Genomic DNA, 26,165 nt, shown 5'->3' with positions numbered 1-26,165 from the left:
TGTATTATATAATAACTATTTCTAGAAGTTTCACAAGCAAGGACATAAGATATTATCCTAATCCAGAACATTCTTTCCTGAGTCTTGTTCAGATTGACCACTTTGCGTCGGTGTAGCACCGGTGCTGGGCCCGGGCCAACGTAAAATAACCATGTGGACACGCTGTGTCAGCCTATGGCCGAAGCAGTTTGGTTCGGCTAGAAGGGGGGTTCAGGTCCGACGCAAACTTTGGGCCGACGAAATCCACGTGTGTGGACACGTTGCGTCGGCCCTGGTCCCAGTTGACCAGGCCTAAGCCATGGATTGAAGTTGAACTAGTCACCTTATTCGCACAAAACAAAAGACGTCTGAAACTAAAGTTTACACCTATCGAAAGTTTTCAATCCAGTTTTTACATGTATCGTTCCATGTACGCAAAACTTCCCATCATCTTTTGTTCTGCAAACGAGACCATGTCATTCGATTCCACAGTGCATGTAATTAGAATAGAGAAGCGTGTCAAAGATGCCGCGCACAGGTTATTTCTCCACTGCAGTCTTATATATACCATATGCTCATCCAATAAATAGTGAAGATCTTTCCGGTGATTAAAAGGGCAAGTGGTGTTCATATTTGCTCTTCGTGTGCGTAAAAACGCAGGAAAATGATGACCAGTAGAAACAGCGTACCATTGTTCAAATGCGCTATTGCGAACTTTGACAGGTCAGACGTCACAAAGGAAGGTAAATTTACGTCAGCCCCTTTCTGGTACTAGTAAGTGTGGATAAGTGCGGACGCGGACCAAGTTTAATACCAAAAGGACAATTATTTTGCGTCGGCCAAAAGTTCAGTTTTGGTTGCAAATATGAACTAAGTACTGAACTGTAAGACTACGTTATACACTCAATGTCCCTTAAAATATTCAATTACTCTTTCAAATATTGAAATTACAACATTATAATGATCGGCCTTCTGCAAGTTTTTAAATGTTTTAAGAGCTCTATGATTGATTATGATGAGTGTTTTTGCTAAGGTTGGGGAACATTGGTAAACGATGTTTGAACAATGGTAACATTTCTACTGTCCCCAAATCTGACTGCATTGATATACCGAGGGGAACCCCGATAAAATGACTACGGAGCCCCTGTAACGTTTACCGGGGTACAGGCTTTAAAAAACACTGATGATTGTAAGAAAGTAAACGTTTTGTTGTTGACTTATTGTTTATCACTGTGATTGCCATTTTCTTGCAACTCGTATATCCACCCCCTGGTCATACTGATTCACATATCAGAAAACAATACTAGCAGTAGATAGCAGTAGATAATTTACATTCTGCGGATGTCATGTTAGTAGATGCCAAATGAAAACAAACACTTTTTTTCACTTTTACCTAAAATCTTAGCAGCTGTATTACACAATGACAGGGAAATGTACACTGCTGAAGACATAACATGGTACAATCAAAACCAAGCTATACCTAGAGAAATGTACTTTACCATATCAGATAAAACATCAGTACTTGTGCTTCAATCTATGCAGTTTACTGATGCTAGAGAATATTCATGTAGGCTTGATAACGGAGCGGTATCGACCATTCAAATTCGAGTTGGGAGTGAGTTACAAAGAGAATTACTCTTTTATCACAACCCAGACATCAACATGTATTTTGACCTACTACTGCATGTACCCACTTTCAGCTACATGGAAGTTAGATATGTATTGATCATGCTGTTGTGTGTACATGAACGTATGCGTGTATGTTGAGGTGGGAAAACGATGTCTGATGATTACACATCTTCTTGGTGAGACCCAAAACTAGCCAGGTAAACAAGCTGGCAAGTGTGGGTATGGTCCTTTCACCATAGTCTTTGTGTACATGACTTTGTGTACCGTATATGGGACATAATGTTCCTATAAAGACCTGAATGCAAGGAGCAAAGTGACATCATGACCATAGCACATATCCTGTCTAGTCATGGTCGAGGACAATTTTCATAAGAGAAGGCAGCTCAACTTCGCAAAATTTATTTACTTTTGAAAGTTTTCATCCATGTTTGGTTAAATATTTTCCATGTTTGTAGGGAAGCTACTGTAAGTCTGGGTGCCTAGATATAGTTACAATTTCTTTATTTATAAGGAAAAGGATATAACACTCAACAGACTGCTTGTTCCTTTTTAGCGGTAATGAAAAGTGATATGGCAGTTTCCTTGAAGGGATGTATGGGTTATGAAAGATAACCTTTTGTTAGTGTTTTCATCCAGTTCCCACAACTATAATGACTGCAAATAAAACCGTAAATACATATATGTGTAAATGTGTGTATGCCAAGTCACAATACCGGTCATATGGATGGCAAACACCAATATTTCATGTCTAAGTGCTAATGGCGAGCTTGGATAGACAGCCTTCAACTGTACAGCCACATGAAGCCAGAAAGAGGGAGAAATGACAAAATAGAGTGCTTTGACTTAATAATGTTGCCTTCAACACAAAGATTGTAAAAACCATAACTATTAGAAAAAATGGGTCAAATCAAAGTTTTATTGATGCAGTATAAAAAACAATTTCCAGAATGTTGGAAGTTGATATAACAATACAATGTACATGTAGGTGGGTAGTCATTAGTTTATTACAATCTGAAAGTGAAAATCAACCTACAGTCCCCAATCATTATTTTAGCGCTCTCAGACAGGTTCAGCTGACATTCTCAGATATATTTGCAGACTTGACTTTATGTATATATATATATATATATATATATATATATATATATATATATATATATATATATATATATATATATATATATATATATATATATATATATATATATATATATTTGCAAGCAAAGTCAAAATACAGTTTTTCAGGATGTACTGACCTTTCTAAACATCCTAATGAGGTCAGGTCCATTCGAACTGAAGGAGGGTGTTGACAGCGCACTCGATTGACAGATCTTATTCACAGTACTGAGCATTACTGCACTGTTGTTGGACTGTAATTTGCTGTGTGATGAAACTCCACAAGCTACAGATCCGGTGTATAGCAGTATAATCATTATTTTGAAGTACAGAAGCTCAGCGACAATAACAGAGCTAATAGTAGAAAAATGTTGGACAGAAAAAGAGACAGACCAACAGTATGAGATTGATGCCGGACATAGATTCTGCTTGTAAGTTTGTAACATTGCATGAAATTAATTTATCAAAATGATGTTCAGTATACCTTTATCAAAAAGTTTCTGTAGACCATTCCATATAAGTTGAACATTGCGTGGTCAAAACGGGTTTAAAATTACAGCTCAGTTTGAGGTCAAATGATTTTTCAGCTGACATCATTTGGAATGATAGTTTAATGTCATCGATACAAATGTCTTTTTGCATGAACCCAAAATGCAATTTTTAAAGTTTTTAATAAGATATTAAGATTACCCAATGAACAAAATGTTGTTTTCCCTCGAAGAGTTTATACAGAGTTGTCAGCCATTTTTTACTAAATATATCAGTCAATTTTAGTTTTTTTTAGATTAAAATTTAGATACAAATTTAAATTACCGTAATTGTTTCCTTTGCATAGAAATTTTTGAGGCGGTCTAAGACTTTTATTCATTTTTTCGAAAGAAGATGGTTAACAGTTTCCTTAAAGAAAAGGTTTGGCAAACTTTAAAGCAAGTAGTTTTATAGGAATTTACTTACTTTTTTATAAAGTTTGAAATGTGATGAGTAGGTTTCCTTATTCCTTGTCCTGCCAAGTTCAAATTCATCAGGTCAAGTTGATTAGAACCAATGAAGCACAACGTGTCCCCTATGGTGCATTTTAAGAAATTCAAGTAATCTTTTCTCATATTTACAGCTGTACCAAAGATAGCAAATTTTAGCTCTCAGGCCAGCAACATGAAGGAAGTCTGGTGCACATGGGATCCAGTGCCCAGCAACTTACCAACAACATATGTTTTTACTTATCAACTCAGGTGTGTGTTTACTTGTTCTGTACCACTTCATATGGCAGACTACCGAAGTTAAAATATGTGGTGATATTAGCTGATGTTGTGCTCTATGTATTGTATATTGATGGGAAATGTGAACAAGTATCTTTCTGTGGAGTAAATCATACCCTCATTGTATGGTATTGCTGCTATGTTCCATAGCCCTACCACTCCCTTGTTAGTTGTTTTGAATGGGGGCTACGGTTAAATATTTTGAAAGAGTGCAAAGTCGTGCACGTTGAAAATTTTGCAGGGGGAGCATTTTTCTTGCAAGTATCCAGAAAAACAACAACAAAACATAATCCGGAGTCGGGGTGCATCGATCGCCTAGGTATAGAAGGATGGCTACGTAGATGTGCATTTTCCTCTCTGTTTAGTCGCTTTTGGGAGTTTTATCGAGCTGCTGCTGTGGAAATATCCGCAATCATGGATATTAAACCGTTGACCTATGACGTCACATTCTAACATCGGGATATCAACAAAAGCATGTGTCCTCGGTCAACACTTTGTTTAGTATGCAAACTTGAGCTCCCTAATCAAATTGACTCTCCAACAATATTTTTCCACTCTTTACTTGCTGTAAACAAACATGTTTTTTATTGTTTTTCTTGATAAGTGCAAGAAAAATGCTCACTTTTCCCAGCAAAATTTGCATCACGCACGACTGTGCACTTTTTCAAAAGACTGAATCGTAACCACCACTCCCCACAACAACCAGCCAGGGAGTGGTAATGCTACTGAACTGCAGTAATGTATGGTAATGCATGTGCATTCTTGTCCGCATGACTGTAAGTCGTTCTGTCACCTTCAAAAACCCAAAACTCCTTCATAATCAGCATGTTTTATATCAGTGTTTGATATGATAAGGGTGGTAGACTGGATTCCAGAAGAACCTGACATGTACACGAAGCTAAAAAAATTAACTCTGAGTATTTAACCAGTTTACAGGACAAAAGTATCTATCTTGCATGATTTTCATCATTTGTAATGATTTTGCAGTTTTTAACAAATAAGTATATGTATAAACAAACTGTCTGCAGGATGTAATGGCACCAAGTTAGTTATATCATATTTGATTATTTCCGTTCATTCTTTATTACACTACATTGAACTCAGAAGATCAGGCCAAGGAGCATGTGCTTGCAACGTGACTTGATTGAACCGTAATATTCTTTTCACCATGGTAGCCAAACCTGATCCCCCTGCTAATGTATTTTAATAAAAGAGCAATTAAGACTTTAAAATAGCAAACATTGTGGTTTCAAGATTATTAACAGTGGATTTTAAAACATGGTAACTAACAAAATAAGAAATCATCTTGCTAATCGATTTGCACAATAATACAGTGATTGTGATCAAATAACCCTTTTCATATTGGCATATGGATACTTAGAAATGCTGTGGCGAAATGGTTTAAATGAAGTGCATCATCGCATACATTGACCCTGTTATCTATAATTTTTCGTCAAACTATTGGTAAACGATATCAATGAATCCATCCATACTACAATTTTTTATGAATTTTGGATTTTTTTGCGTCTATTGGTGATGAATCGTTCAATTTCTTCACAATGTCATTTACGTGACTCTGCTTTGTTGCCGACATTTTGTGTCATCTAGCTGATCGTCAAAATAGCGTCCCTCAAAGTCCACAAACAATAATACAGAGTAGCGTGGCCGCTGCAACAACTTTTGAATGTTTTCTAAAGCAGATTTACAGGTTGCAAGTTCATCATCACGATCGTCCCTTCCGAGGCATGTACGTGCAGTAAACGAGTCAAGCCGAGCGACGGGCATTCGTCAAGTTTCTAACAGCAGCGACGATACTTCTCCGGAGTTTAAACATCTCAAAAGAAATGTCGTTTTATAATTCAATAGCGACGATAGTGCACATGATTTTTTCCGTACATTTGAAGGTTCAAGCTTTCGTATCGCCAATGCATACTCCGCATCACATTTTCCTGAATTGCACCTTGTTATTGAGCTTCCGTACTCCGCGATCGAGACACTCGAGCCGAACACCGTTCTTCAGTATAAACTCTATTTTAGTAAACTATTAAAAAATAAATTGGTGATTTTGTAAAAACTTACTTACGTTAACTTTTTATTAGAAATTGTATATAAAGTTTACAATCTGAAAGCAGAGATCTTTCAATGATCTTTGAATATTGACAAAAATAGGAACCCGTTAAGTTTGCATGTAGAATACATAAAAGAAGAATGCAATGGAATATAAAACATGTATGGATTTCGATCACCTTTCGACACGACGTTTTCCCAAACAGTTGTCTAATAGTTTATTTCACCTCGACATCGGTAGATGATGAAGATCGTCCAAATTGTGAAAAACGACAAACAGGAACGAGACGATGGATCAGTAGAAACACTAATGTGTGATGGTAAGATGCATTCATTTCCTTTTTTAAGAAGGCTTAAAGTAATTTTTCAATAGAGTATATATCTGTGCCGTGAAAAGTTTACATAAAAAGGGTTAATGTGGTAACACAAATCCATGCTCTACACTGCTGAATCCACTGCAGCTATTTCAACAGAGAATATGAACCCAGGAGAGAAAGTGTCATCGAATGGAACTCGCTCTTCAGTGAGTTCCGATGGTGACCATGGAGACAAGGAAGAAGGAGCCCATCAGCCAAAACTTAAAGAAAAGAAAACCTCTCATGCAGGAAAGTTACTTAATGGTACTCGGTCAGGTGGCGAAGCGAATAAGATAGATCAAGAAACAGTGCTGTAGTTCAAAGGTAAGACATGTTTAGGGATTCACCAGCAAAGCAAAATGACATGTGTACTTTCGTAAGAATTGACTTATTGGCGACGACGACGACGACGATGATGATGATGATGATTACATGTAAATAAGTTTATTTCAGACAATGAATCCGTAGCAGCAATACACAAAATGCCAATGCAGAAATTATCAAAAATAAAACAAAACACAAGAAATATAGATTATGAGTAATTATTGTATGTTCGATGTGGAAGTATTAACACTTTCCACCCAATTAAAATGAACGCTTTCCTAAAATAGAGTGTAACTAAACGCCGAGTCGACAATGTAAATATTCTACATATGCGTCATTATAAAACATTAATTTGTCATGCAATAATGTCAGACGTGTCATGAGTATGATGTAATTTAATATTCTTTTTTAGAGCTTGATCAACAGTGTTCTAATTTCCTCGTCTACCTTGTAATTACCATACCAGAATATGACCTTATTTGTTTGTTTGTTTGTTTGTTTGTCTGTTTGTCTGTTTGTTTGTCTACTTGTTTAGGAGGAGTATGACCCTTAGAAAAATATATCGTATGCGGATTTTGATCTAACTGCCAGTGGTGGCCCTGGTCAGCAGCAACAGAACCAACCTTCTGAGACAGAGAAGACTCAGTACGCATCGATAATGTACTCTTCGTCGAATCCATAGGAAAGTTAATGAAAACAGGCACCTTCCTCGACCACACTTTGTCTTGGTACTCTGACAGTAGTTGTATACCTCTTTGTTTAATATTTTTTAATTGCAAGAGGAATTTAAAACCCACATATTTTTTCGTTTTATGGCAAAATTTAAATTAAAATTTGATTTTAATATATTGAATTGGCTTACCGAAATTAACTCAGGCATAGTTCAGTGATCACAATATTTTAAATCATTTATTAGTCACGGTAACATGGAACCAAATAATTTGTAGGTACGTGATACTACGATTTCTAAAGTATTTTGATATAATGTTATACAGAACAGCCGGTTACACATTTTGGGAAAATTTTCAATTAGAAGTAATAATTTTGCTTTTTTGTGCAAGTTTTGTCATATTTCAATTAATTGCAAAGATTTACCGAGGGGTATCTAGGTTGAGAAAAATTCACTTTAAATATCTTACATATTATTCTTTCAGGCATAGGTTTATGTCCACAACTAAACGTGACACACCTTTCAAACAAAATTTTATTTTAGATTATTCCAAGACAAACAACATTTAACGCTTTGTAATTTTGATTTATATACTTAGGAACTATTTTACGTACCTGAGTGGCAAGGAAAAGACGCTGTTTTACCCATGGTAGAATGACTGTCACATGTTTTATGCAAACTTGTAATACCTACGATTTTATCTACTTTATTCCCATGTTATCAATATTATATCAAAATTTGCTTTGATTTTGGCTTACAGGTCAGTACAGGTAATTTCAAGTATATTTAATTAAATCATAATGTATATGCAAAAAAGTTATATAGAGATTCATCTATCTCAGACCGGGAAAATAGTCATTTTATTATTGACTTTCACCGAGAGGTTCTTTGGAATAATTGTACAAAATGTGAATCTCACTATGTCCAAATTAGCAACATTGAATTATTTATTTGACAATTAATTTCTTACCATTTCGTCAATGAAATTCAACCTTCACGCCTGGTAATTCCGAAGTATTGCCTAAAGATTAATGCTTCTGATATTTGGCAAAATGCTCGATATACACAATACACACATATACTGATTCTGTACATGTATCAAATGCATTACGTATACACGTAGGTGTACTAATAAAATGAAAAACTACAGTGTACACTTGGTGTGCAAAGATCTGCATTACGTATACTCATGATCTGCATAGATGGCACAAGACCACTAATTAATTTCCCATAAGCCACCACAGTAGCGTTGAGTTCGACTTTCCTATTTTAAAACATTTAGCGGCACGAATCCTCTTAACAGGTGTTAGGTCAATGTCAGCTTGACTACTGATTAATTTTTCTTGTGGGCAAGTCCATGGAAATTTCGAGACAGCTATGAAAATAGCGCCCTCAATGGTGTTTTTGACAAAATTCAGGCTTATTGTTATGATGACTATTGGTCCAAGAACTACTCATATTACCACCAAATGCTTCAGCCATTATTCACAACAGTCTGCATTTGATTCAGGCAGAAAATATCTTTACAAAAATCTTGACGTTAAAGTTCAAACTAAACAAGCATCCATGCAGATATCAAAACTTCAAGGTCTGCACCAATTTTCTTCCGAACTATGAACCCGGAAGTGAATTAGTGGGCTTGTGCCAGATATACGCTATACATATCAACTTATTGGAATGTTCCATAAGATATACGCTACATACGTAAACATGGTGAAAAACATTTTGTCCAGTCTGAGGCTGAACTTCTTCTTATATATTCATCAATTTCACTTGATCATAATAGGAATATATGGATGTCTCATTGACATCATATTCGCTTAAGTTTGGGCAAATATTCTTATTATTCTTTCGCCGCCGCTTATCGTACATGGTACACTATTTCTGTTTAAATATTAACGGGACATTGTATATTGAAATTAAAATTGACATTTCTATTCCATGTGTGGATAACAGTCGTCATTTAAATAGATTAATTTAATAATAAATGATTCATATGTAATTTGCAATTAATTGACAAATGAGTATTCAATATTTTGTATTTATGCAAACGATAATTAAAAAAATAAAGAAGATGAGATGATGTAACTCACTTAAGGTTCCAAGACAGAAATTGACCATTTAAAACTAACAATTCTCTAGTGTTTAATAAGCTCAGAACCCCAGTAAATTGTATATTTTCGGAAAGCCTAGATATAGGAGAACATTTTGGTTACCATAGTGTCACCATTGTTTACATAACTATCACGTGACAGGTAATTTGCATAACCTTTCAAAAATCGGTTTTCCCTATGTTTTGTTTCAATGCTTTGAGATATGTGGCTGAAATTCATGTGAGTGCAAGCTATCCTACAGGTCTTCAAATGTGTGTCTCAGAATTTTTTTAAACCTTCTTAAACAGTTTTTATGCCAGAAAAACTTCCAGAGCAGTGAATTTTACCATATTTGATTTCTTTAAATTGTGCTCCAAAACTAAACAAGATATACGAAATCTGAGACACACTTTGAAAGAGCATTGTGACAGCTTGCATTCCAGAAAGTTTGAGTCAGATATTTTGAAGTATTGAGACAAAACATAGGGAAAGTCGACTTTTGAAAGGTTATGCAAATTATCTTGTCACGTGATAGCTATGTAAACAATGGTGACACTGGGGTTACCAAAATGTTCCCATATATGTAGGCTTTCAGAAAATGTATACTTTACAGGGGTTTTGAGTTTATTAACTGTTAGAGAATTGTTAGAGTAAAAAGGTCACATTTCTTGTCTTGGAACCTTAACTGCCAAGTATGTTTTTACTCACATTTGGTATACCAATTTGAGGTTATCGTATAAGCTGAATTGATTTGCATGTCTGTATATTTGTGGGTATGTGCGGATGTATGTCCGTCACACACAAAGGCTCCCATACTGCCAAAGCTACCGTCTCAGTATTTGGTGTACAGGTAGATGTAGGGGCTGAGAAGTGAATTTGTTCAAATTAACACATCAGTGTCAAAAATGTGCAAATGAGGTAAGAAAAAGGGAATTTCTGCATGTGTGCAGGAGTGACAGGCAAACTCCACTTATCTTGAGTCATTTCCTGTCATTGTTTATGAACTGTTACATATTAACAGAACTGCCCAAACCATAGACAGTAGAGGGGAGGAAGACCTTCAGTAGAGGGGAGTTGTTTATGAACTGTTACATATTAACAGAACTGCCCAAACCATAGACAGTAGAGGGGAGGAAGACCGTCATTAGAGGGGAGTTGTTTATGAACTGTTACATATTAACAGAACTCTCCAAACCATAGACAGTAGAGGGGGGAAGACCGTCGGTAGAGGGGAGGAAGAGCGTCTATGGTCAAACTAAGAGGGGCTAGCTGCCTTTCAGCTATGCATGTTGCTAAAGTTGACCTCCAGTACCTAAAATTTCAGACCTTAATTACTTTTGTCATTCTTGTTTTTCTGGTTTAAATATTTCTTGTTGTTTTTCTGGTTGAAGTGTGCAGAAATCCTTGTCATAACATCAACGTAGAATTTTCCTGCACTGAACAGATAGAAACAGCATTTATTGTTGATCTTTGTTGATCTTTGGTACCCATACTGGTATATACCAATTTTGATCAAATGTGAGCGACACCGTATAATTGCGGTATTTTTTATTTCTTTGTCCTAAGTTTAATAGTATGGTTGAATTAATTTGCAATTTTGACTTCTGTTAAGGCATTTTAATTATATCAAGTACAATGCATGAGTCCACTTTGCATGCATTTAGTCTGCGTAATTCAGTGCAAAATGTAAAAAAACATTTTACAATTAATAGTACTTCGTTTACCGATAGTTGCTTGATTTTAGAGAGATATGCAATGTTGTAAGAATTCAACAAATTAAAACAGTCCTCTGATGGTGTTTTAGTAAGTCTGTAGCCCTTGGTTTATTGAGAACATATTATTAATTGTATTAATTATCAAGTACTTTATGTGCATGCTGCAGATTTTTAGCGTTTAGTTTTTGGGGTTTTTTTGTTTTTGCTTTTTGCCGAAGGTTCATTATATTGATCATTATTTGATATATTACCCCGAGACTTGGTCACGTTATCATCAGAACACAATATTCCTTCATGAAAATATTCACGCCACGAAAGGCAATATATTTCTTAATGAAAATACACATGCCTTCAAAACATCACTGGAATAGCTGAAGCGTCCCATTTATTTTTTATTACTCTTCTTTGATATTTAACAATATTCAAGCAGTACTTTTTTATTACATTATACCGCTATTCCAGAATAAAACCGCTTCTTGAAATGTTTTGGCGCCGTCCAATTTACATAATCGACTACCCATGTTGAGAAACAAAATGGTAACGTTAAAATGGCGTAATAATGACCAACCAACACGGTAATATTTAAGTTTAATTGGCTTTCGCGAATCATTGCTTCAGATTTGTTTGTTTTTGTTTACTAATTTATGTATTATAGAGAAGGCCTGTGCGTGATATAAGCTAGATACAGCTGTATGAATGTTCTATATGTGAAATGATTAAATCAATTTTAGGGCATTTTTAAATCAAAGAAGATAAATTTGATGCCTTGAGATATTACAGAAAGCATTAAGATTTGAAGTACCGATGTGACTGTTTCTGTCTCTTTACAGGTCTGCCACATCACATTAAGTTCTGTAAAGAAGTAAAATCACATATATCATGTCTTGCCTAGCAAACGACTTACAAGACGCAATTCTGAACCTGCCCGTTTCCGTTTGTAAAACCCTTATGATGTTATGTCAGCTGTGTAAAGAAATACTGATTCGCAGAAATGTCCTTGAAAAAATATACCATGCATTTTTCACGCAAAAGCGATAATTCAACACTCTTGTCAGACGGTCAGCGTAGGCGAGGTCAAGCAAAAATTATGATAGGGTCATGGTTTGCCGACCGAATAGAAAATAAAATAGAAACGTACATTTTGACGCTGAGGGCAGTGCATTCAGCTTGCTATATTCCATTTGTAATAATCGTCCCTTCTCCCATTCATTACGCCTCATTTTATCGCTTGCCTACCTTAAATTTCCATCTTCATACCATTTGGCATCGAATTCATAGAGTTTCTATTTTCTTGTGTATTTATCAATTGCAAAGCCTTGCTCGAATGTCAATGGTATACCTGATCATTTTAAAACATGTAGAAGATTGAAAGCAATGCACATTATGGACAGCAATAAACAAACATTCACATTTAGAAGAAAATTTTAAATGACTTAAATGTAGCATCACGTGACCAGGCTTTAAATTCAGAATTATAACGCATTACCGTGAACCAACTAACATTAACTGGACGCGCCATATCTAATGATAAATAATAATGAGAATAAGTCACTTGAGAGATAATTAGACATCTTATGCGCTTTTAATCTAACAAGGTGCACCTTCTCATCTGGTTTAACTGACGTCTATATGAGATGATTTAAAATTGCAAAGGCTACAACTCTGCGTAAAAGACCTTAAAACTACTCAGAAATATGCGCATTATGATTATATTCGACTGGTCCCGCTAAAATCTTCCCTTTTTAAGCACACACTACCCTAAATATCACCAGTGTGATCATTCCTGTAATAGTTCATCAAACAGATGCGAGGTTTTATCATTTCTGTTGATGTTTTTTTTAAATAGTAGAAAATTTTTAAAACGAGTTTTATCCACCAAAACTATTTGTTAGTCAGCATCACACAAGGTGTTATTAAATCGAAAAGAATGTTTTTTCCAGGTTTGACAACACTACGATGCGGAGAGTTTTGATGAATGGAAATTGATACATTTCAGAGACATCACGCCATTCTACTTATTATTATCTATTCGAGAAAAATATGGTGCCAGATGCTTGTTCAAGTATAATATGGTATTTTAGTGTTTTCTTCTTGCAAGTTACTTCCTGGTTCAATACACGTCCCTGATAGAGGGCGGTCAATGGGTATATAATGGAAACAGATATAGATTGGACTGACTAATTGGAATTGTGCATGATAAGCACGAACCTAAGTACCCATCATGTCAGTTAGATCCACCTTACATGACCTGTAAGTTCTAATGCCGCAAGGTAGCAACCTTTGTGTGGTACGAGTTTGGTACAAGTTTAAGATAAAATCGTTATGATAAACATTTTCCGGGATCAACGAAAAGTCTCCCCTGGGTTAGTATTAAAATTCTTACCCTGCACTATCTGATTACGTTTAAATATTCCCAATGTGCACTCCAGAAAATGAAAATTTCATGTGCTTCAAAATCATTTTTCCACTTCATGTCTTGTGTAGCTTAATATATATTCAACATAAACCAAATGGGCAGATTTGGCACAGTCGTTCCACCTAACCTTTGACTTATATTAACACATATATTATTGTAATAGGTAAGGGAACCATGAATTTTAATATGACCACTTGGTTTTTCGAGGGGGCATATTTGAAATAATATGCTTTACAGGTGGTTGGCTGGATATGTTTTTATGTGAAACAACCAATTTACACATATTGTGTTTGCATCGACGGACGTGGCTGCAGTTTTGACACATGATACATGCCATGAAGAGTGCATAATCGTTGCGCGCAGAGCAGAAGTGGAATACCCGTTGATCGATATCATGGTGGGAAAACGAATCAATTACAAAATATAAATTCAGGGCCAGTACACTCGGCATGTCCAATGTGTGAACATATGTAAGGTTTCATACTCAATTGTCGGCTGTTTCTCAAGTGTTAGCATAAGCAATTGTCCACGAACTTTGCCTGCACTTGATAAAACGCAGAGACAATTCTCAATCCGTTGCTAGGTTTCAGAGGTTACAGTAAGTAAATATGTTGGCATTATGTATTTTAACAAATTTAGTAGGTATTTTGTGATATTTATATCGTACAGTAAGACTAATTTCGTGATGTATGCGTACATTTTGTCTTCATATCTTTCAAATAGTGTCTTAAAATTGAATGAAATTCAGACATAATGGTCTTGATGAGGAAAGCCGCATATGAGATGAAGCGTTTTGTCAACATTGCTTGTCGGTGACTTTTAAAGGCACAACGGTAGCGGCCGTGTATCGCCCAGTAACAATGAAGGACAATTTTGTCTACCGTCGTTGCACAATGTCGCTTAACTTCTACAATGTTACATCGAGAGAGAGTTGTTTTTTCCAAAACAAAATGCCTCTTTTACCGAGATACATCGACAGACGGATACGTGAATGTGATGATTTTTATGTGATACTTAAAAAAATAACTGGTAACGAGAATACGAAAATGGACATTATCAAATTGATAACACATCAGACGTTAAGTGTCACACACACACATCTGAAAGGTAGACCATTACTGACATACAAACTGAACTCTGACCACCTTTATGGTGCCGACTTTATATACATGGTTTTATGTTAACTCCTATAGAGATGTTATTTAGTAGAAAATCCCTACTATTTCCCTATAAAGCGGTACTACTGACTCGTGGGATGCTGGCACTGTTTATTACACAAGCAAATACAAAAAAAACTAACACAACAACTTGCCTTCTACTACCTGCCTCTCTCTCTCTCTCTCTCTCTCTCTCTCTCTCTCTCTCTCTCTCTCTCTCTCCTCTCTCTCTCTCTCTCTCTCTCTCTCTCTCTCTCTCTCTCTCTCCTCTCTCTCTCCTCTCCTCTCCTCCCCTCTCTCTCTCTCTCTCTCTCTCTCTCTCTCTCTCTCTCTCTCTCTCTCTCTCTCTCTCTCTCACACACACACACACACACACATACACACACACACACACAAAATAACATCTGATTTTTTAAAATAAAAATGTATTAAATTTATATTTTCCTAAGTTTTCAATTCAACCGATAACTATCAAAAAATCTGCAATGGCTTTGCATCGGGGTGTCTCCATTCCCGGCACATGGAGGCACGAGAGTCAGAGATGTTACAATTATCAAAATTAAACTCAACAGTAAAATAAACTGCACTTAGCACTGTGTGATTGATCCGACTGATTGAAGATAACATTCCGTACAATCTACAAAGGCGGCATGATTACAGACCTTGGGTTAACTTGCTTTATGTAAGAAAAAATGTAGAACAATTAATAAAGCCTTATCTGACCTTCACACATTTTTAGTCGTATTCCCTTCTATGGAAAACACCAGACATGATGGTTCTTGCATCTGATTCATATGCCCGGTTGTCTGGGCAAACATATTTTTGTACGAAATGACAAAGAGTTTTATCATCGCGTGAATCGATGTCATGGCACATAAACTATAACTTACATGCATTCATATGACTATAATATAAAGCGTCAACTAAATTAATGAAAGTAGAAAGAAAACTTATTTTTTTGCAGAGTAGTCAGTCATTATACTCCTTGTGTTTCAATTTATGTATTTCAAAGACGGTGATTTGAATGAGAAACACTTTCAAAATATATGCTGGCTGCGAATTTTAAAGTTTGGTATCGAGTGATTTCTTTCTATGGGCTCAGGAGTTTCTGAAATAAATACAATAATCAATTTGATACACAAAATAACAATTCTCCATGGAAAAATATTGGGAAGAATCCAGGTAAGTGGAAATGACAAGAAGATCACGTTGTCTCCTTCAGTATGTTGGCAGCTGCAGATAGATTACGCCATTGCATCGAAGTAATTTCTGTTAAAATGACAAAAATCTGTGCCATTCACTTTGTCATGTCTGATAAGCAAGGAACATAAAGATGCTTGAAAAGTATTTGCAAGAAGATTTTCCGACTTTCTTTTGTAGGGGTACTCTTATACGGCCTTGATAATAATTTACTCTATTCAGATTTTTAAAGCTTGCGCATTCCTCATTTTTTCTCTTTCTCTTATGTTGAAATCCACGGTATAGGCATTGCAAAGCAAACGCCTTGTGTGCAATATGCACAACGTTAATCCTTGTCCGGGTTGAAATTCATTTGTCAACAATTACATTGCATGACACCATTATAAATGCTATTCGTCAAGTAGAGCTTTGCTAAATTCTATTCTTGGAATTAGAAATGAAGCGGTTTGAAAAATAGCTTGAAACGTCCGAAATACACGTCAAAAGTTACTTCTGATGGAGACAAAGTCACAATTGTCCATTAACGTCGATATCGACAGTCGAATGATCGGTTTCGCCGTTCGGCGTTGACTCCTGTCCTGCGAAGGTTACATCTGTCTCATTATTGATGTCACCAAGTCCGTTCATATCCTGAAAAATGCCGGAAAATGAACACTCGGCCGTATTTCATTGGTGAGGTATATTGTATCAGCATTAAATCTGCTTATAAACTTATATCAAGACAATTATATTCAAACATTTTACGTGCTACTGATAATCCTGCTTCAATATTTGCATAATATTCAATTAGAAGTCAGCCATATGTGTATAAGTGATTCAATACGCGCAGGTTTACACGGACTTATACAGTGTCTTTGAACTTTAATTCTAACGACTATGGACTGGCAAACGACATGTGTATGGGAGAATAAATAACACGTTTAAAATGTATAATATTATATAGAATACCTTTTGACATTCTCACCTCATTATTTTTGGCCTCTCCCGTGAAAGTCGCCAATCCATCAGCTTCTAATAGATAAGACAAACGTTTTACTGTATCTAAATCAGAATCATTAAAATTTAAGATTTCTATATTATGTCCAACTTTATTCTCAACGGTCGCCGAACATATATAGTAAACGCCTTTACTCAAGAGAGAGGAAACGTAGCGTTAAAAAGATTGCAGCTTGATATCATTGTTCAAAACATACAGTGCTAGAATAGGAATATGCTTGACAATCAGAGGATGCTACTAACCATCTGGTACCACCGACATTCCTTCATTGGCATTGCCATCAATTTCTATCTTATCCAGCTCTAATCTGCCTTGGGTACTGTGTAAAGAATAACAATTATTAAATTTGAAAAATAATCGGTCGTCAAAAACTGACTACCGGTGATATTATATAGGATCTGGGGTTTTAAAACTGGCATAAGTAAATCAATACTGACTAAATAATTGACCTCTTAAGAAATAGCAGGGCGTCAAAGTAGAAACGCCATGAAAACGAGCGACTCAAAGATACAATCAGCTATTTACTACAAAGAAATGTGAGAAAAGATAAGATAAGAGTAAACACACATACACAGAAAATATAAAATGAGATGGGTAGCTTACCTCTGCTCTTTCTTACTGGCTGAAAACAAACCGAAAAAGTAAAAAACATGAGATAGAAAAGCAATCTGAAATGTATCTGTATTTGGAAAGGTGTTAGATCAATTAGATGACATTTTCCACAGACACACTGCGAGAATGGAAACGAGACACCCGTTAAATGTTTTTAATAATAATGTTGAACTAATTTAGGATCATTGGAGAGTGAAGTAATGTCGGTTTAGTCTGCAATTGAAGCTCATCTGCTTTTCTTGTTAATTTATACAATTGCTTTTATGAGTAATTTTTAATAATGCAAAATTCAGCAATGGGGTGCCTAGTAACACTTTTTAGATATTTGAATAAGATGAAGATCCAATTTTACAAAATCAGTTCCGGTCTCGTTCTTATCTGCTTTGCTAGTCTAATTCTATTATATACACAAAATCGAACAAGCTTACAGGGTATTAAAGATGAACACTTACTAATTCAAGCACTTTTCAGAGTCATTTTACCAAGTGATCAGAGGATATGCCTAATTATGTACCAGTCCGTTTAAATAAGAACATACATATCCCCTGCCTCTATGCTAAAATCGCACACTCTGAATGAACAACCGCAAACAAAAAGTACATCTATAATCATCACCGTTTTCGCCATAGATGTTGCGGTGTTGTACCTTACGAAACCTACCATAATGTCATTGATGCGTGTCAATAAAAGTATGATAATATGGCGTCTGTCTGATTTTTTTTTCGATTGGGAATATTTTATCCAACGAATCTGGTTTTGAAAATATGGAATTAAATCAGAGACAGGAGTCTTTAGGACTGTAATGAATGAATTTTGTTGAACATCTTAAATGGCGTCGAAATATCTATTATTAGTTCACGATAAAGTTGCATTCGTAGAGGTTTCGATGTTATTGTTATAGAAAAACTGAGTGCTAATATTCTTATCAACTTCAATATGAAAGTCAACGTCAAGATACGCGGAATTGTTTTTTGTTGTTTCTTCACTTCTTACTAGTCAACATCAAGAAATGAAAGCAAGGTTTCATAAAACCCTTGGACATTTGTTTGGAAATAAGAACTATAAACAAATAAATTTGTTAGAAATGAGTCACTGCATAATGTTGATCGAATGAGATCCCTTTAGATCGTCGCCCACGTTTGCTTGAGATATATCACCGTGACGTCATCTGAGCATGAATGTTTCGGGGAGGGGGGCATGCAGTTTAAAGATGTCGTTAACACCATGTATGACGACAAGCGATGTAACGAATGCCTATTTTTACCAATAAAAATCTTAAAAAACATAAAGAATCACTGTATATGATCTGTACAACGGGCCAGCAGGTAATGATAAGTGAAATTTTCGGTTAAAAAAATAGACTAGGACTGCATTACTTTATTAAACTTACTGCATGCAACTTCCGTTATGCAAAAAAAGGAAAAGGAAAACGAACAATCATAAAATGATAAATGATAAAACAATTATGATAAGCAATCAGAAAATCTATAGATCAAGATTTTTAAAGAAACCATGCGATTTTGAAGCTAAATGTGAATTGACTCGATTGATAAGCAGGCAAATATAGTGATGTAATTTTATCGCAGTCCTAATGCCATTAGGACTGCGATAAAGAGATGTAGGTGAGATAAATAAAGCCATTATACTAAAAAGAGGTTGACGTTTGAGCCTTTTGCTGATGCGCAGAGTGCTCGGAAGGCTATATCTAAGTGGTCGATTGTCACTTTTCACATCAATTTAGGGACTCTATTTGTATTATTCAATTATAACAGTACAATTCTGCTAACCAATCGGATAACAGCTTCCGAGATGATGCACATTATCCCTAAGTCTTTTCTCCAGACTCGCGCCATTGCTAGTTTGTACGTGTAATTTTTCTTTGCTATTGACATTAATATTTACCTTCGTATTTGTCCCTTTTCTTCTCTTTTCGATAGTATCTTACGACGGCAAAAACCACAAAAATGACAATAATTAAAACAATCACACCGACCAGCACTGCAATATTTACACCTGAAAGGGGCTCTGCGAAAATCAAAAAAACGGATGTAGAGAATAATTATTTTTGAAGTTAACAATTTTGAAAAAAATATTGAGGTTACACATACGTACATAGATACATACATAGATACATACAAACATAATATACATGTATGTATATATATATATATATATATATATATATATATATATATATATATATATATATATATATATATGTGTGTGTGTGTGTGTGTGTGTGTGTGTGTGTGTGTTTCTGTGTCTGTGTCTGTGTGTCTGTGTGTCTGTGTGTCTGTGTAATTAAAAATCATATGAAGTGTACTTTCAAATACTCAGTGACCCTATTACCAGGTTCTCTAAGTTTTTGCCGTTTCTTTGTTTGTAATTTTATTTTTACAGACAATGTACCAAATGAAGCTCTTATTGTAGCGCAAAAATGTTGTACAACTTCAATTAAAAGATAAGTGGGCTACATTGCCACTAATAGATTACGGCAGCAAGGTTGTCAGCGTGTTATTCTACGAAGGGATTTGGAGTAAAAAACAAATAGGATGGCAAACTGAAAGAAGAATAAGGATATCGACTACTTGAAACAACAACTGTAAGAGAACATATTCTAGTCGCTCTGCGTACAGAGTTTAATAAAATATGACAAAAAATACCGGCTGTCGATGACGGTGCCTCAATGATTCGTTCGTGTCTGTTGCTTTCCCCTATGACGTTCGAAGCGACACATGAATAATTGCCGTAAAATGAGTCATCAACGACGGTTACGGCCAGGCTGCTGGTGACGATGCTGCCATCTTCAACTGTCGTTATCTTTCTGTTGTCCTCGTTTCCGGGAATTTCTTTGTTCCCTGGGTCGTACCATGTCACTGTCGGCGTGGGAACGCCGTCTGCCGTGCAATTCAAGGTGACTCTGTCTTTGAGTTCCGCCTTGAATGTTGTTGGATCTTCCTCGGCGATCGTTGGCACGTCTATTAAGCGAGAAAGTTGAACTTACAAAGCGTGACACTACTAGTATAAAGTAATTGTTTGTAGAGTGTTTTAAATTCTCTGAACTACTTACCCACGTACTCGAAAGTCGTGAAATGAGAGCTCCAACTCAGCATGAGTGAAGATTGCGAAATGCAAAATTCTGTCAACGAAATTTATGCTTTGAGCTTTCCATACACACTACTGTTTGCTCATTGGTACACTGCTGATATTTGCTGAAATATGTTACCAAAACGTAAGTCTAAGGCCTAATATTAAAAGACAGATATATTGGATCCATGGTGCTACCGCCATCTGCCTCCCCTAGAATCAATTACTTTAGTTTGTTTTCATGACGGTTCACTTCCCAAGGTACATTACGGCGCGAAGGAGATATCACAAAAAGTCGTGAAATAAAGACCGTAAATCGGCTTTAATTGCAGATATGCGTAAAACAGGATGTCGCTTTCTGATATAACAAAGAATTATATGTAATATATTGGCACAGATAAAGACGTGCGTTTACCATCAAAACATGGTTACAGTTGAACTTTTAAACTATGCGCAGTGATTTCTTCCGTCTTGTACTCGGTTGACAAATTATATTAAAAGAGGTACTGGTAGATTCAAGTACATGGACATAACAGTATCATTGTCATCGCAAGCTCCTGCTGCGCTCAGAGATTAATATCAAACAAGTGGGAGGGGCGGTGATATAGATTTTGATATTTACAACGGCGGTGGACGTAACTAAAGTAGTCCAGCCAGCGGACTGTTACACTCATTGCACTTACACTGTACAACGATATTTTGCTCATCCTCGAAATGTCTTCACTTCCGTCGTAAAAACGCGTGCTCGCACGGCATCTGTAAGTACACTTTTCGACCTGTCTATCGCCCTGATGTCGTACTGCAGCTCGCTTGCCTCCTCTTCGGCCAAGATTTCGTCGGGTCACGGATCAGGCTCATGAGGTAAGGGTCAGGGTTACCGTCGGTTGCACGACAACGTATACTAACGTCTTGACCCTCGTTTACTTGCGTGGACGGTGATACAACCATGTCGATGGTCGATAGATCTACAAATCGAAAAATGAAAAAAGTTATATCATGTCTTGTCGTTTGAACAAACAGTTGGCAGAAGCTTCATAGTTTCAAATTACTCTTAGAAACATTCGATAACTTTAGGAAAGATACCTTGTTTTTTTTAATGTGAAATTTGTACAAAATAGTATTAACTTTGCCTAATTCAGCTTTCTATATCAAATGTTTAAAGCATGTCACCTCAAATAGACATGACATAAGGACTATAATTGATAAGGTCACTTCTTATCATTGGAAGCGATCACTCAACATACATAAACACTGTTCGCAGTTTCATGTCTGTCATCGACAATTCGGGAAAGTGTGTCAGCAAGAAAATGAAATTTGGTTTAAATTTAATATGCGTGATATGTAGAAGGAGGGATCTTTCTCAGTATTACCATGCAGTGGTTGGGTAAAACGAGCAATTAAACGACATCATGAGACAATGTATAATGAAATTTGTTTGTATGTGCAAAAAAATTAATATACATGGTGAGATTTAGTGATTTTGTTATTGACTATTATTTGTAATGAAGGCGATGGGAAGGTCATTGAAGGTTCGTGTAGATGATGAGTCTGGTGGAATGCCTGGCTTCACTTCAACTCGCTGCAAATAGTCCTGTAAGGGTCTGATGAAAAAAATAAGATTGATTAAATGGCAGGAAAAAACGCGCAGTGACGTATGAAACAGCGCCACGCTCAAATTGCAAATGAATTTAATTAACAATATCGATTCGCAAGCATGTATTAATATTCAACATCACACTTTAATGTGTATTAGTAAGTTCATTCAACACTCGTAAAGTATGTCATTATGTTAAGTTGCTTGGTACATGATGTAGCTTTGGGAATGCAAGAAATGCTTGTGTTACGCGTTTCTATAATTACACAAGCGCGTGGGCTATGGAATGTGGCCAAAATGCGTGACCGTACATTGCACCTCCAGTTTGATCACCGCGTGACCTTTGCCCTCCGAGCCATCGTGGAATTGATTGATTGCTGTGCAGTTGTAGTCGCCAGCTTGGTCGCGATGAGTTGCCTGAATGGTGTGGTTTTGTTGATCGGACAGACGCTGACCGTCCTTTGTCCAGGTGTATGTATGGGGTTCCGGGTTTGCGTCGACTTCGCAGTGTAAGGTAATGGCGTCGCCTTCCTTGCACGACACCTCGCCGCCTTCAACGTCAGGTGAATCTTAACAGTAGTTGAAGGGGAAAAGCTCGTCAGCAACAAGAGATGGGGACATAGAAGAATCCATAGATACATATATCAATAACACGCATTATGTAAAGTTAAAAAGCCATGCGACTGACAAAATAAGGAAATAGGAAAATAGATATGCTTACATTGAAGAGACTATAAATAGTAAAGAAAAGCAGGTTTTAGAAAATTAATTATGAAGGTTTAAAAGAAAACTTATCCGACGTCTGATAAAAAACAATGGGAACAAAAACAACATAAAGTGACTGTGTATATCATATAATACCATAAATCAAATATCATAACCATGTCATACATCAAAACACTGTATTGCGATTGCAGATCATGAGTCGGACAATAAAAAGCCATAATCTTTCAAGGCAAACCGCTATTACGCCATAACAATGGGCAACCAGAGGCAATATTGACACTCGTGATATTGGGCCACGGCATTTATCTTCAAGGCATAGTTTGTCTTGCAGAGAATGGACTGCAAATTGTGATAAAGGAAGAACGCTGATAACTTGGTGAAACAATAGCAGGAGTGGCTAGAGTGTAAATTCATAGCATAGCATTCACATAAGGCCAGAGAGAAAAAAAAATCTTTATTCTTTAGGCCAAAGGTAACCGCGGTCGTTCGCACTTTTTTGCCGAGATGCAGACAAGGCAAAATAGTCTTTTCCCCTTTTAGGCTAACAAGAAATATCTCAGACAAGATACATTGATACTGGTTATTGAATTCAACACTATATATTTCTCAACAATAGCGAATTATATATACAGTCGTGTTTGCACAACAGTCTCATTCAGAATCCCACATGCCTGCGAAAACCCGATGAAGAGTAGGGCGGGGTAATAAAGTATTTACAATGCAGAAGTATGAATTGGCCGAAATCAAAACAAATTCCAAGCGGAGATTCCGATTAACAATTATTTTTTTCTCTCTGTCCTAATCTTGAAGATTTGTTTTCATCTATATGGGTGGTTAAAGATAATGCACAGTGTGTGGGATTTCGATAGTGATGGAATCCGAGTAATTCTCGAAAATTCTCTGCTTATCATCATTACCATAATTGTCGTTCCTACTAGCCATTGTCATTCTTTGTCTGATTTCGTTTTAATCTGTGTGTTATCTTGAAATTGATAACCGTAACGGAAGATTCAACTCACATTGGATAAAGAGTTGTGTTGTACCCTGCCCGGAACCCGTTGTTCCATCGTGGAATTCGGCCGTTGCCGTACAGACGTATTCTCCGTCGTCGGTACGACTGACATCTTCGATATTGTACGTCATTTGATCGGACACCTGGACTTCGTCCTTGGTCCATGAGTACGTACTTGGGTCGGGGTTGGAGTCAACCGTACATACAAAGGTGGCAGTCTCTCCCTCTATACGCGTTAATCGCTATCCGCAAGTTCAGGAGAATCTGATCATTTGAAAAAATATGTTTCAAATAAATCATCTATAATATATTAAAAAGATAGAAAAAAAGCATAACATTTAAAAACGTGTAGTAAGTTACAAAATTTACTATAATATTTCCGGGGACAAAATACAGCCGGTACAGATATTGGCTTTGTTCACTTACAATTCAGTTAAATTGCTATAATAATTTTGTGATCGGTATGTTTATGACGTAGAAATGAAAACGTGGTTTTCAATATTATGATATTACTTGTCAACATTTAATTTTTAGTTTTTCGCTCATTTTATAATATGTACAATTTACCATATTTGCTAAAGACTTAGACGGCGGAACTGAGCCTGAATATTTTCAGTTCATTGTGCAGATTTCAATTGAAGACTGGTAAAACTCGAATTGCAAAACAGTGTGTATGAAATTACTGGAATTTCTTACAAATGAGAGTTTCTTAAAGTATCAGAGAAAAGGATGCAAAGAAAAGAGAATTTGATTTTAGGGCAAAGAGGTCAAGCTTACATTGTATGTCTAGGTGTGTCACGCCGCTATCATGTCCCCGTGTTCCGTCGTAGAAGGTGTTACTAGCGTTGCAGATTTGGCTCCCGTGTAAAGACCTCCCGATATTGGAGAGTTCCACTATCCCCGTGTTATACTTGTGCCGTCGACGAGAGTCCAGGTGAAACTGACTTCCGCTGGGTTGGCATCGATGACGTCACAGATCAGTGTTATGTTTTCATTTTCTATGAGTGTTATTGAATGTTGTACCTCAACGGATGGCGAGTCTTCAAAATAAAACCATGTTACAAAGCGAATCAGATTGTTAAATTTTGAGGGCATTAATAAACCAGACTTCATCAATAAAAATTTACCGACCCCTTTACATCTGCATGAGTGTCTCTCACAAAATTACAGTCACGTATTTAAAGTAGAACGCGCCTCGGGGACAGATAATCGAGCTTTAAAACTTCTTCAATTTTATTCCGATATACCGCTTGTGGGGGTTCATTTTAAAGCTCTTGGTGAAAGAAAACTTTTTGCCGTCTTAGTTTTTCGAAAATCGAAGATTTTATGTTTCTCCATAGAGTTAACACAGGGATGGCGGCCATTTTGAATTTCAAGTATCTGTAAATTTAGGGCAATTTATTTCCCTAGTACAAAAAATTTGTTCGGTGACCCCCGATTTTTATTCTTGATTTTGCAAGAGAACACCTGAAAGGTTCGTTGAGGAAAGTTTGAGCAAAAGTATAAGTCTTTCACTTTATTTCGAGGCGCATATCTTCTTAAATGGAAAAAACAAAGATATTGGTCGGTGACAATTAGGCTACCTGCATGTAACAGGGACACCAAAATTGCAACAAAGATATAAGCCAACTAACTTATAACACGTGTTTTAAGCTTACATTGTACGTCTACAAACACAGACGCCTTTCTCAGGTGGTCTGATTCATCCCAGAATTCCGTGCTTGCTTCGCATGTGTAGTTACCGCTGTCATTTCGCTTTGCTGGCGCAATTTCTAGCAATTCAGACTCATGAACTTCCATTTTTGGAGTAATCCAGGCAATAACAGCGGTTGGATTTGCATCTGTTGAGCAGTTTGCACGATATGTGTGTCCTTCTATTACCTTTCCTTGGCTTTCGTCTTCGATGACGACATCAGACATATCTGGAAGTACGAAATGTGGGCGAAAAGGTTTCAGATTACTTTTTGCTACCTAGTTTCGAATTCGCTTGCCTGTTTGTGTGTTTGTTTGTTGATTTTGTTTGATGTTGATTTTTGTTTGATGTATGTATGCATATATGTATGTATGTATGTATGTATGTATGTATGTATGTATGTATGTATGTATGTATGTATGTATGTATGTATGTATGTATGTATGTATGTATGTATGTATGTATG

General features: G+C 36.3%; 4 protein-coding genes across 4 annotated transcripts in view; 1 reads left to right on the top strand and 3 right to left on the bottom strand.

Moving 5' to 3' along the window:
* Window positions 1-1,404: 1,404 nt before the first annotated feature.
* Window positions 1,405-9,413, top strand: LOC139126136 (uncharacterized). Its single transcript, XM_070692189.1, has 5 exons — window positions 1,405-1,594; window positions 3,836-3,957; window positions 6,289-6,367; window positions 6,509-6,727; window positions 7,263-9,413. Exons 1-4 carry the CDS (start codon window positions 1,411-1,413, stop codon window positions 6,718-6,720), a joined length of 597 nt encoding a protein of 198 aa, XP_070548290.1. The 5' UTR covers window positions 1,405-1,410; the 3' UTR covers window positions 6,721-6,727; window positions 7,263-9,413.
* A 5,738-nt stretch (window positions 9,414-15,151) lies between these two features.
* LOC139129036 (limbic system-associated membrane protein-like) lies at window positions 15,152-21,622 on the bottom strand. The gene is made up of 7 exons (XM_070694711.1): window positions 21,475-21,622; window positions 20,251-20,565; window positions 19,490-19,612; window positions 17,579-17,597; window positions 17,218-17,294; window positions 16,943-16,989; window positions 15,152-16,608 (listed from the first exon to the last, which is right to left on the bottom strand). The coding sequence occupies exons 1-7, from the start codon at window positions 21,620-21,622 to the stop codon at window positions 16,486-16,488; spliced, it is 852 nt and encodes a 283-aa protein (XP_070550812.1). The 3' UTR covers window positions 15,152-16,485.
* Window positions 21,520-24,264, bottom strand: LOC139129818 (opioid-binding protein/cell adhesion molecule-like). The gene is made up of 3 exons (XM_070695499.1): window positions 24,014-24,264; window positions 22,580-22,837; window positions 21,520-22,275 (listed from the first exon to the last, which is right to left on the bottom strand). The coding sequence occupies exons 1-3, from the start codon at window positions 24,135-24,137 to the stop codon at window positions 22,241-22,243; spliced, it is 417 nt and encodes a 138-aa protein (XP_070551600.1). The 5' UTR covers window positions 24,138-24,264; the 3' UTR covers window positions 21,520-22,240.
* Window positions 24,265-24,900: 636 nt separating this feature from the next.
* The window catches only part of LOC139129024 (basement membrane-specific heparan sulfate proteoglycan core protein-like), a 27,148-nt gene continuing 25,883 nt past the window's right edge, over window positions 24,901-26,165 (bottom strand). The window contains exons 21-22 of the mRNA XM_070694702.1: window positions 25,665-25,928; window positions 24,901-25,046 (exon numbers count right to left, since the gene is read on the bottom strand). Coding sequence (XP_070550803.1) covers window positions 24,901-25,046; window positions 25,665-25,928 — 410 coding nt within the window. The remainder of the gene's footprint in view (window positions 25,047-25,664; window positions 25,929-26,165) is intronic.

Source organism: Ptychodera flava, chromosome 3 (assembly GCF_041260155.1).
Source record: "Ptychodera flava strain L36383 chromosome 3, AS_Pfla_20210202, whole genome shotgun sequence".
Classification (NCBI taxonomy): Eukaryota; Metazoa; Hemichordata; class Enteropneusta; family Ptychoderidae; genus Ptychodera; species Ptychodera flava.
This window is presented reverse-complemented; position numbering and strand designations above follow the sequence as displayed.

Excerpts from the sequence above, each read along its gene's own strand:
- LOC139129818 (XM_070695499.1), bottom strand. The coding sequence starts at position 24,137 with ATGACGTACAATATCGAAGATGTCAGTCGTACCGACGACGGAGAATAC. Across the intron at positions 22,838-24,013 it reads AACACAACTCTTTATCCAAT|ATTCACCTGACGTTGAAGGC; the intron begins GTGAGTTGAATC and ends ACTACTGTTAAG. Across the intron at positions 22,276-22,579 it reads GATCAAACTGGAGGTGCAAT|ACCCTTACAGGACTATTTGC; the intron begins GTACGGTCACGC and ends TTTTTTCATCAG.
- LOC139129036 (XM_070694711.1), bottom strand. The coding sequence starts at position 21,622 with ATGGTTGTATCACCGTCCACGCAAGTAAACGAGGGTCAAGACGTTAGT. Across the intron at positions 19,613-20,250 it reads GGCACCGTCATCGACAGCCG|AGCCCCTTTCAGGTGTAAAT; the intron begins GTATTTTTTGTC and ends TGATTTTCGCAG. Across the intron at positions 16,609-16,942 it reads GAGAGGCCAAAAATAATGAG|GATATGAACGGACTTGGTGA; the intron begins GTGAGAATGTCA and ends GGCATTTTTCAG.
- LOC139126136 (XM_070692189.1), top strand. The coding sequence starts at position 1,411 with ATGTACACTGCTGAAGACATAACATGGTACAATCAAAACCAAGCTATA. Across the intron at positions 1,595-3,835 it reads CATTCAAATTCGAGTTGGGA|CTGTACCAAAGATAGCAAAT; the intron begins GTGAGTTACAAA and ends TCATATTTACAG. Across the intron at positions 3,958-6,288 it reads TTACTTATCAACTCAGGTGT|ATGATGAAGATCGTCCAAAT; the intron begins GTGTTTACTTGT and ends CGACATCGGTAG.